The sequence below is a fragment of the Chelonoidis abingdonii genome, chromosome 5 (genome assembly GCF_003597395.2).
Source record: "Chelonoidis abingdonii isolate Lonesome George chromosome 5, CheloAbing_2.0, whole genome shotgun sequence".
In the NCBI taxonomy this organism is placed as follows: Eukaryota; Metazoa; Chordata; order Testudines; family Testudinidae; genus Chelonoidis; species Chelonoidis abingdonii.
In genome coordinates, this window is record NC_133773.1 from 87,958,215 (window position 1) to 87,970,370 (window position 12,156).

General features: G+C 37.8%; 1 protein-coding gene and 1 long non-coding RNA gene across 3 annotated transcripts in view; one reads left to right on the top strand and one right to left on the bottom strand.

The window, feature by feature from the left end:
- The window catches only part of LOC116818829 (uncharacterized), a 16,966-nt gene extending 7,251 nt beyond the window's left edge, over nt 1–9,715 (top strand). Inside the window, exon 2 of the long non-coding RNA XR_004372288.2 lies at nt 9,196–9,715. This is a non-coding gene — a long non-coding RNA (uncharacterized LOC116818829). The remainder of the gene's footprint in view (nt 1–9,195) is intronic.
- Nucleotides 4,483–12,156, bottom strand: part of MICU3 (mitochondrial calcium uptake family member 3) — a 90,423-nt gene continuing 82,749 nt past the window's right edge. Inside the window, exon 12 of one of the 2 annotated variants that reach the window (XM_075066433.1) lies at nt 4,483–6,906. In XM_075066433.1, coding sequence (XP_074922534.1) covers nt 6,796–6,906 — 111 coding nt within the window. In that variant the 3' untranslated portion in view covers nt 4,483–6,795. The remainder of the gene's footprint in view (nt 6,907–12,156) is intronic. The other variant, XM_032770064.2, reaches the window with a different exon arrangement.

A 12,156-nucleotide genomic window follows, 5' to 3' on the forward strand; every position in this document is an offset into this window, starting at 1 on the left:
CGATATGTTTATATCGATTTTAGCGCTACTCCTCTCGTCTCGGAGGAGTACAGAAATCGATATAAAGTGCTCTTTATATCGATATAAAGAGCGTTGTAGTGTGGACGGGTACAGCGTTAAATCGATTTAACGCTGTTTAAATCAATTTAAACGCGTAGTGTAGACCAGGCCACTGCCTCTTCTACTTTCTACCAGTAGTGGTAGTGCTGGGTAGAACTAGCAGTGGGGGACAAATGGATGAGTGAGGAAATGATCAGTAAGGCATGGGGTTGTGAGGAACCATCTATCCACATTGTTATGACTGGGAATTCAGCTCAGCCCCATTCCCACTCCAGCCTCAATACTGACACATACAGAATAATTGAATGGATGACCAACGGGGCAGAGTATGCAGGTAGTTAGAATTGTGTGGACTTTACGGTGAAGTCAGTTCTCTATAAACTTGCAAAACTGTCATAGTACTGCATTGGAGTGAATAATTACAAAGAATAATTTATCTGATACATTTATTGTGAGGGATCTTGGAAATGAGGGATAATGAATGGAAGATGAGGAGGAGGAAGTTATGACAAACGGCCATATTCAAGACTGGGAAGATTTTACTCTTTAGAAACCTATTTTTCAGATTTAGTAAATATATTCAGTATTATGGCAGAAGTTCTATTTTTAATTGCACGGATATGCCTAGCCCTTAGATAGAGTCTCAAAATGGAAACAACTCAATCTATATCTATTGAAGAGAAGGCTAAGAAGTGACTTGATCAAAGTTAACAAGCATCTACATAGGGAAAAGATTTCAGATTGTACAGGGCTCTCTAATTTAAGAGAAAAAGGCTAACAATATCCAGTGGTTGAAAACTGAAGCTAGACAAATTCATACTAGAAACAGGGAAGAATTTTATAGCAATGAGTATAATTAACTATTAGAACAGCTTACCTCTCCATCCCTTGGAATCTTCAAACCAAGACTGCATGTCTTTCTAAAATAGATGATTGGTGCAGATATTACTGGGTAAGGTTCTATGGCCTGTATTATGCAGATCAGACAAGATTATTAAAATAGTCCCTGATGGCCTTAAAAAAAAATCTATGAATATGGTGGGGTGGGGGCAAAGTAAAAGTTCCCTGGAAGTTCTTCTGTAGCCAGCTTCCTGCCCTGAAGCTTCAACCCCTCTTCCATGTAGAGATGTCTGAACATTCCCATTTGACTTAATTCAGCATCCAAGTTAGTTGTTTTCTATTTCTGGTCAGGTGAGTGAGGGACTGTATGTGACCAAGCAGCAGAGAAAAATCCATAACTGGAGATTTATGGGAGAGGAGACATTTGTGTCTCGTGAGCTGGATGAAGTTCGTCATTTTCAGCCAGAAACCATAGTCTTGAAACAAAGCACATACAATTTAACTACCACCTGCTGTAAGGCTAAGAGGATGAAAGTAGATCACATCACCACATACGTTCACCAACCAAATTTAGCCTCTTCAAAAAGAGATATCAAATTAGTTTGACAATCTATTTTTCATAAACCCACGTTGACTGGCATTAATTATATTACCCTCTTTTTTAATTTTTTATTAATCAACTCCTGTATCAGCCACTCTATTATCTTGTCTGTGATCAAAGTCAGACTGGCAGGCTTATAATTACCTGGGTCATCCCATTACTCATTTTAAATATTGGTACAACACTGGCTCTCTTCCAGTCTTCTGAAACTTCCCCAGTGTACCAAGAGCAATTGAAAAGTCAACATGAACAGTTCAGCAAGCTCCTCAGCCAAAACCTTGCCCTCTATTGCTGCCTCCACATTATTTAGTTGCAGCATATACATTTTCCAATCTGCTAGCCAACTGGGGACAGGCTATTGCAATGATCTCTTTAGCCAACTATACTATCCTGCTCCATATCCAGAGGGTGCACCTCCACCAGATGGCATCTCCCACTGTCTTGCTTTGCTTCACTTAGGTGTCCTTGAACCTTTGTCCTCTCTGTGCAGAAGTCTGTGGCAGGACAGCATATACATTTTGTGACATTCTATACCTAGTCTAGACTGCGTACTTATATTTTATTTCTTTTGATAACTAACTCTGACTTCCTGCCTATCACTTAATATCACTTAAAATCTACCTTTTATAGTCAATAAATTTGTTTAATTGTTTATTTTTACCGGTGAATTTGTATGAAGTGTGGGACAAATCTGCTCAGGTTGGCAAAGGCTGATGTATGTCTACTTTCCATTGCTGAAGTGGTGAACCAATTAATAAATTTGCACTGCCCATATTGGGAGCATTCATGCAATATAGTGGGGTGTGGGGCTCCACCTGCAATTGTGCTGATTGATCACAGCTCCTGGAGGGGTTGCTGCTAATCAATAGCAAGGCATTGTGAGAGACAGCCCAGGCTGGGGAGAGTTCAGAGGGCATCCCGTTGCATATCTACAAAAGTTACTAAAGAAATCAAGAGCACAATTGTTTTGTGATAAAGTGGGAAATTATGATTCATGATACTCTTTTATGTGGTAAATACCAAGAAAATGTTATAAAAAGAAAAGAATTTGACCAGGGGTGGCCTTAGGTATGGTTGCCAACCCTCCAGGATTCTCCGGGAGTGTCTAGGAATTAAAGACAAGTCTGTAATTAAAGATTCTGTCATGTGATGAAACCTCCAGGAACATGTCCAGCCAAAATTGGCAATCCCAGCCTTAGAGATAATGCCACCATGGATGAATTTATATTTTGGTGCTCTCCCATACCCCCCTAGCGCCCCACCCTCCCATCACCCCTGACCTCCACAGGCTCCACCCCCCATCACCTCTAGGCTCCACTACCTCCCCCCAGTGCTTAATTTGTGTTGAAAAAGGTGCTAGAGCTCAGTCCTGGCACAAATTAAGTACTGGCAGGCTGGCCTGATAGCGGCCTGCTCTGAAGGCAACACCACAGCCAGCAGTGCAGAAGTAAGGGTGGCACAGTATATGGCCACCCTTACTTCTGCACTGCTGCGGTGGCTCGTGGTGCCTGGCACTCTGCCTGAGGCTCAAGGCGAACTTTGTGCAGTCACATGGGGGCTGCATCTTGACAGAGCCCACAACCCTCCTGCAGCCCTCTGGCCACTCTTGGTTCAGCAGGGGTGCCATTTCAGATTTTGGGGGTGGGGGTTGGGCAACTTTAACCATTATTCCAGAGGCTACTTAGGCACCTGAAAACTCTAGGGTTATTTTTGTAGATAATAACTTAGGAATTAGCTGACAGAAGCACTGTAATAATTCCTATATAAAGAAAGAAAGAATACATACAAACCCCAATTAAAACCATATTTTAAATGTATATGTAAATTTAGAACAATCAAGAGATAATACAGCAAGATACTCCCAATCTCAAGCCTTCAAATATCAATTCTGGAGCTATAACACAGATATCAGAAACACAAGTTTGATACTTTGTAAACTATCTTTAGCAGAGATAAATAAAAATAAATGCAATCTGCATAATATCCCTTTACTTCCTCTAACAAATACTAGGTCACTGGCATTATCAACTCTATTGTAGTTAATTGATTTTCATTCCACTAAAAATGTATTTACTAAATTTCAACAAAAAGTTTATTTCTCTTTTATTAAGAACAGGGATTTATTTTTCTAATTATTTTGTCATTTATGTTTACCAATCACAATCATGTACATGCCTCACTAACATTTGACTATATCATTGCTATCTGTATCATACTTGGAACTGCATTTATTTTCATACAAATTTTAAGTTATTTTACAGCTATAACTAAAAATACAACTTGAAAAAAGTGACCTTCATCTGCATAGTGTCTAAAATTATGTGTTTAGCTAATGTTTTTTAAACTGGCACTGGTAAGATGAGTACAAGCTAAATTTACATTCTAGAAGAATACTGTTATTTGGTGCTGGGGGGAGAGTGTCTGTTTTGGGGGAGTGAGAGAGAGAAAGTGTGTGTGTGAGTGAGAGAGACAGAATATGTATGTTGGGGGAGTATGAGAGAGACAGTGTGTGTTGGGGGAGAGTGACACACTGTGTGTGTGTGTGTTTGGGGGAATGTGAGAGACAGCACGCTGTCACTTTCAGCACAGCACTCACTAGTCTGAAGGCTTGTTCAGATAGCAGCCCCCGCCAGCAGCTCCCACTCCTGATTCAGAAGCAGCAGCGCAGACTACCCCCACCCCAGCTCAGAGGAGACCAGATATATAGGTGGGGAGAGGCGGACACCCCAACATCAGCCTCCTGCCACCGCTCTGCACAGCAGATTCCTGGGAACAGCTTGGCCAGGGGCTGCTCCAAGGTGAAGGGTGGTGGCGGCAGCAGCAGCAGCAGGAGATGGCAGCAAAGCCAAGCAGCAGGGTGAGGAGAGGCACCCTTGCTCTGGAGATGCCTCCCCTTAGAATGGCATCTCAGGCAGTTGTCCACTCCGCCCACCCCTAATGCCAGCCCTGAATTTGATTAATCTGCACTGCAACAAAGGAAATTAGTTTGTTTTAAGTGAGTTTATTTTGAGAAAAACACAAATATGACATGCATATTTTTTCATATTAGTGTACCGTTACATACATTATTGTTATTGTATTATTAAACAAAAGCAGAAAGCACAGTCTTATGGACTAATCAGTCACTAATATATTCTATTTTATGCCAGTCTACTGTACTTAGGCACCATATAGAGAAATATACAAATTGGAAGAGTGATACGAAGATTTTACATACATTGTGATTGGTCCTGCAATTGATTGCACATCGAAAAAGCAGTCCACTGCACACTGTCAATTACAACATCAGGGCCTATCAGCATTTAGTCCCAATCTCTGATTTTCTAGTTGTCAGCTGGGGGAGGAGAGTGAGTAGGGACTGCATGAATATTTATCATTGAAATGCTGTCTACAATAGAATATTTTGGACATTTTTCTAGCTAGTATTTTCCTATTATATAATTTTTACCAAAAGCCAGATAAGCCATGCCAAAATAAAACATTCTAACATTAATTCTTCTGAAATTCTTACAATGGAATTTCTCAAAAAAAAGTTTTTAAAGTCAATTAAAAAAATGAATAAAATCTTGGTAAACAGATTAGTCCTGGAACTTAAGCTTATTAACACAGAGGCAAAAACATATACTTTTTGGTTCATGCATTTAAAGATACTACATGGTCTTTGAGTGACAGACAGCCACATTCTACATGATGAAAAAATAAAACTCTTTGTTGTGTTCGTGATAACAATGAAAGATTACAAACAATATGTTGTGTCTAATAGTTGATTTAGGACTGAAGTGCACCACTAAACCAAACTTTTTTTTCTTTTCACAACTGATAGTGTAAATAGATTAAAATTAGATAATCCCTGTTTTCATGCACAGATTGCTTTTATGTAAATACTAATTAATTTCCTGTTCAATAAATTTTCTTAAGAGTGACATTAAAATTGTGTGTTAAAGTAAGTTAGTATTTGGGGTTTTATTTACTTTATGCTATCAGCCTTGTAAAAGCAGTACAAAACTTTTAAATGCAATCACTACATTGAGGCAAACCTGCCACCCCCCAGCCAAACAAAAAAGACTCAGGATATGTAAAAACAAGAATTGTGCTCCATTAATCATGACTTTTTAGGGCTTAATTCAACAACAAAACAATAACAAAATCATTGTTCATAACATAGAAATCGACAGACAGGAGGCCAGGTTGCAGATTGCTTGCATAACACATAGCTGTATTAAAGCCTTATTATTTAATTCTAGAATTTGATTCAGGTAGAATTCCAAAGTCTCATGATATTTACATTTATCATTGTAACATTTTGTAACTGGCTGCAGCTCTGTGCTATTGCCTACATTCCTTTTAATTTTTTTAAAGCCACAACCTGGGGGCAATATTTGTTCACTACTGCATGCCAGTTTAGCAAAACTGGATAGGATTGATTTCTGCCTCATACCATGTCCAGCTTTTAAGTAAAGTGCATTTTTAACACGTAATCCATAACTATGCTGAAATCCATACTCTGGCAAAAAAGTTACAGAAACACAATGCTATATATTAAGTAGCATTGTATTAACTAACATTATACAAATATTAGCTAATAAGTTGACATTTTATTTTCATTGTACACAATTAGACATCTCAAAATCAGGAGATTTTATTAAACTGAATCAGTAAGATTATAATAGTAAGACTTACAGCTGTTGGACATCAGTACCTCTTAATTAATTAACCTCTTAATCAATAATTCACATTATCCTATATCACAACTGCTACTTATAGTTGTTTTTAAATGACAGCTTTCTTGGCTCATGAGTACTTACAACCTGTACATTCCACATTTATGCAATTGTTGTGCTACAGAATGCATTCTCATCCCTGTTGTAACACAAACTTCATATAATATTCATTTTCTAAAAGCAAATTCACATCCCCTCTACATGGAAATAATTTTTCACCATTGCCAAAAGGCACATTCACCAGAATGAAAAAAAAATATTCTTTAAATGAAAGGCACATCTCAAAACAAATACAAACAACAAATATCTTTAAAAACACATTCTTTAAGATACATTTTTATAGGCCAGAGGACACTGTAAGTCAACCCTTAAAACAAAACATATACTGAAAAAGTGGTCGAAAAAATCCATGAATAGATCAGCAAATCAAGTGAAAAAACCCAATGGTGATTCAGTGCATAGTGCTGCAAGTGAAAGATACATAGTTTACCTGTGTTATGCCGTTTTTCACACACAATATCTAGGAAAAATAGTAGCAACCAAATGCTGAAGTTTTTTCTTTCCTTCATTTTTTTATCCTAGCATATCTCGACTCCTAAACTGCTTCCAGAGCTCTCTTAAATGTTTGCTTGTTACAGTTGCCACACAAACATAGTAACCCTTCAAACCATATTTTGGGGTCTCCTGTTAAAAATGAACAAGTATAGAATTAGAAACAGATACTGTGCATTAAATTCCTTGACACTAGATTATATTTTACAGTGTTCATACAAACTAGGTACATTTTTCATGACTACAACCAGGAAGTGCTAAATCCTCAAATTGGGGAGAGAAAGCAGGCGAAGTAATATCTTTTATTGGACAATCTTCTGTTGAGAGAAACAAGCTTTTGAGCTTACACAGAGCTCTTCTTCAGGTCTGACATGTAGATCTTTGCACATAAACATGATTGTGGATCTGTCTGAAGGTAAGTAAGTGGTTTCCAGAACTGCACCTCCACTGCCAAGCACCTGGTTAGTATTCACCCAATAACTTAGTCTATACTGGTAGCTAAATGAAAACATATCCTTTTGTTCAGAAGTCTCCTGCTTTTAAGATAATTTCTTCATTTTCATAGCTGTTTCAAAAGGTTCACATTTTTACACAATAAAATAAAAATACCAAAATTTCTTGGTGCTTGTGGAAGACTTATGGCAATGGCTATAGCCAAGTATAAAATGAAGACAGACAATCACAAACTTCTTTGCACTGTTATGTCAATTCTGAACTATGAGATTTCTGTTATTTGAATCCTGGGCCATCCAATAAAAAATTACTATTAGGCTGAATGGTACTGCAGTTCTGCGACACTGACAAATGCCCAGTAGAGAGTATGCTGAGTAGGGTACAAAGATGGTCTAGTGGTTAGAGCTCCAACATGGGACCCAGAAGTCTAAGGTTCAATTCCATGCTCTGCAAGACTTCCTGTTTGACCTCCAACACATCACTGAGTCTGTTTCTTAGTTTCCCTGCTCACTTGCATCTTGTGTAATCTACTTACATACATTAAAGATAACGAAGAGATCAGATACTACAGCAACAGGGGCAAGGGAACCATAGATTTATCTTTACTTTTAAATTTATAAGATAGATTTATCAATTGTTCCTGGGCATAAACTCATTATTTTTAAGAATACACTAATAAACCACACTACTCTAGCCATTTATCTATGTATTTCTAATGTGCGAGCACTGCTGTAGCTAGTCTCAGTATATCAAATTAGAGAGAATTTTTTCCTCTAAAAACCATACTCTCCAATGTTTTCACACTTTTTAAGTGAGTGTATTGTCTTGTTATTTTTAGACTATTTAACATACTCACTCTATGTATTTAGATACACAACCCAATTTGCCCCTTCATAAAATGTCTGAAAAGAAAAATGGGTCTTGTATTGTATTCTTAAGGGCCCTCAATTGAGAACTTCCAAGATGAAAAATTATCTGATATAGTTTGATAGCCTACAATCCAGCACATTTAAATGAGGAAAAGCTTCATACATGGACTCTGAAAGTTCCTAACATGGCCTTTCCAAATCTACCATCACAAACAAGCTGCTGGTGCCACTGCACACCAGTAGCAGCAGCAGCAGCATGTCAGGTATGCATAGTTACATTTTGCAGTGAAAAGTGAGCAGCGGGAAAGACTCTGGCAGCAGGGAAAGGTTCCAGCAGCTGATACTTGTACTGAAAGGCGTAATGCCAATACGCTTTCTAGAAGAAATGGGAGATGCTAGCTCCTCTCTTGAATGGCTGGGAACACAGTCTAGTCATCAGTCAAATAACAAACATCCCTGTGTAACAAACACTGACTGAAGTACAGCACATTTTGGAGAGTAAGAATCTTCCTTGCAGAGCTTAAAACTAGACTTTTTTCAATTATGAATCCAATATGATCTAAAATTTCCCCTAAAATTCAGAGTGAAAAATAGTTGAGAGAATTAAACAATAAACCAAACAAACTGTGTCATTACTATATTCAATCTTTTTATCCAATATAATCCATCTACCTACAAGACTATTATTCACACAACACTAAAATTGGATTTGTAATTGTAGTTTTCTGCATAATCAGTAAAGAGAAGTCATTGCTCACCTTTCACTTTGACTGTTTCAGAGAAAAGACCTAGCAACAATGTTTCCGAGACAGTTAGCTGGTTTTCCTAACATTGCTTGTTATGATGGTCAAGTTTAAGTGTATAAAAAGATAGCCTTTTATTACAAGAATTGTACACTGGGAATGCATAGAAATTAAAGGTTTTTAAAACATTTACCACATGACAAATCTAAATCTTATTTGTATTAAACATTTATATTAGATGAGAAACTGAATAAGAAAACATAATTAGAAATTAGCTTTTAGAATACATACTTATAATATCAGTTTTTCACTGTCTTTTCTTAACACTTTCTTGTTCCCTTTCCTCCTCAACCAAGTGAACTCCTACTGATGCTAATTCACATGTTATGCTCTGCAGGGACAGCCACAGAGAGACAAGATCTGCAAGTCTTGTCTACTGTTTGAACCAGGCAAAGTATGGATCTTGTTCCCCAAGGACAGATTTCATTATTTATTATAAGGGTAGCATACTTCATGTTGTGAAGCAAATGTCATTAGTGCAATCTAGAGATATGTAACACATAGCAGAATGTGCTTCTCCTCCTTTTTGGGTACAGATTCAAAGTGTGGTATAATCAGTGACTAAGCATGCCAAATATTTTAATCTCTTTTTATCACTGATCTATGTCTACCATACAAATCATATCAAAGTATAGACTTAGAGTCTTTACATTTATATGTCGAACAAAGTACAGTTGAGAGTTATCATATTCCATCTAACCTTGGGTGATATAGGTGGTACATTTTTATATTGCAGACATACTACGTGTTTCTTTGTATATAAGGCTGATGTTTAAATTAATTAATTTTCTGAAATAAATGTTCAGTTTCACAGCTGTTAATGACTCCGCCTTTATTCTCTTTTCAATTATTCTGTGGTTTACTTTTGCAGTGACTTTTTAAAAGGGTATTTAAACTCACTTTCATTTCAAAATATGTATAGTGTGAATAGTGCAGGTTCTACTGTCCCCAAGACAACTCTAAGAGCAGCAGGCTCAAAATCGCATCACTTATGTTTTTAATTAACAAAGCTGGCCAAAGCTTGCTTCAATTTCAGCTCACCAATCTTCATAACATAGATTAGTATTATAAATGAATGTTACATCTTTTATCCAAAAGGAACGAAAATTACCTCGCAAAGTACATATGGTATGGTACATACATCACTACTGAAATGCAACTGCCATGAGGATGGAGGGCATTAACCAACTGGTGCACATTAAGGGAAGGGGGAATTTTAGCTAAGGCAAAGAGGGTTAAAACAGCAACTCTTACAAGAAGCTCCAAGAGAATGTTCAGGTACATCAGACAAGACTTCAGTTTTTCAGTCTCACTTGTAGTACACTGCATGGTATTCAGTTTATCTATGTCTGAAGGATGAATTAACTCTGCCTGGATTTAAACCTCTGGTTTCAGTGAGTATGGGCACTTAAACTTGATGCTTAAAGCACAAAGCCTCTCACATCTCAAGAGAATTTTACTAGGTTTAATATTAATGTTTTGGAGTTCTTTTGAGTGATAACATTTTGTTCCAATTTGGTAAATACTTACTATTGAAACAAACTAAAAAGGCACCGTAAATGTACAGCACTTTACCAATCTATTTAAGACCTGATACCTGCCCTGAAGTTATCGTCTAAATTATAAAAGGAAAAACAAAGGTATGTCAAGGCATGTAACAATAGTACAGGAAAAGGGGATGTGTAAGGATTATTGGGGAAGAGAAAATGAAGTACCATACTCCTGGAAGAAACTGCAGGATTGGGGTTTCAGTTAACAAGAAACTGAATGAGGTAGGAACGAAGGAAAGAACGATAATGCTCAGGTTATGAAACTCGGAATCAAAAGAGTGAGCCTTAGAGGTGAAGATAAAATTAATCTAAAATAATTCTTCTTACCTTGTGTGATTAACCAGTTAGATTATTAAATTGATGAATTTTAAAAATCACTTTGTTTTTACCACTTCACCTGTCATTTATATTTCACTTCACTTGTGCAGAGAAACTAGAGTTTTGTCTGTTTAAAATGAGTTACTTTCCAGTTCTGAAGCACTAACACAATAGTGCAGTATTTGAGTTGGACCCACACATACGATTTTTAAATTATGAAGTTTAATCAAAATTTAGTTTTCTTTTTTGGAAAATAAAGTCCTATTGATTCTAAGTTTCATACGTGACTGAGTGGGACATGTCTAAGGCCTTGGCTACACTGGCGCTTTACAGCGCTGCAATTTTCTCGCTCAGGGGTGTGAAAAAACACCCCTGAGCGCAGCAAGTTACAGTGCTGTAAAGCGCCAGTATAAACAGTGCCCCAGCGCTGGGAGCGCGGTTCCCAGCGCTGTAAACTAATCCCCACGGGGAGGTGGAGTACCTGCAGTGCTGGGAGAGCTCTCTCCCAGCGCTGGTGCTGCGACCACACTCGCACTTCAAAGCGCTGCTGCGGGAGCACTCCCACAGCAGTGCTTTGGAGTTTCGAGTGTAGCCAAGCCCTTAGTCAAATTCTGAGCTCTAGCTTGTGGGTGTGTGGAAATACTGGATACGGACAGTACAAGCCTGCACACACCCAAAGACAATCTATTGTACTACACTCCTGAGAGCTTCCCTGCCCAGCAAAGGTGTTTGATACTCTGCTGAAGGACTAATACTAAGGGTATATCTACACAGCAGTTGGGAGGTGTAATTCTCAGCTCAATTAGACCTGCACGCACTAGCTTTCCTTGAGCTAACATACTAAAATTAGCAATATAGCTGCAGCTACACGGGTTTTGGCTCAGACTAGCTGCCCGAGTACAATCCCACCTGAGTTCCTGGGTACATGCGGCATGTGGGTCCAGATTCTAATAGGCCCGTTTCCCCCACTCCATTCATAAACTACGTTTGGGACCTAAACTAGTTGTTAATGCTCCCATGAGTAGCTACTATACAATATATAATTATTATGGACAGAAAGGAAAAAACATTGGCATTTATAACCTTAAATCACAAAAAAGCACCAACACATGCCTTCTACGGAAAGATAGTTCAAGTAGCAATGTTAGAAATACACCAAGCTATTAAAAATATGTACATTTTCAAACTAAAGTGGAATTAAATTAGATAACTATTTCTCAGTGGGAGGAGGGAAACATCTACCGTTACTATACACGCATTTACTACCATATATATCATAGAGTTATCTGAAGCATGAATAAAACTAGTTACAGAACAGACAGAAAATACCAACAGAAACTCACAAAATCTGTGCTGTGGGAGAGGGTGGAATATTTTCTTGAATACAGT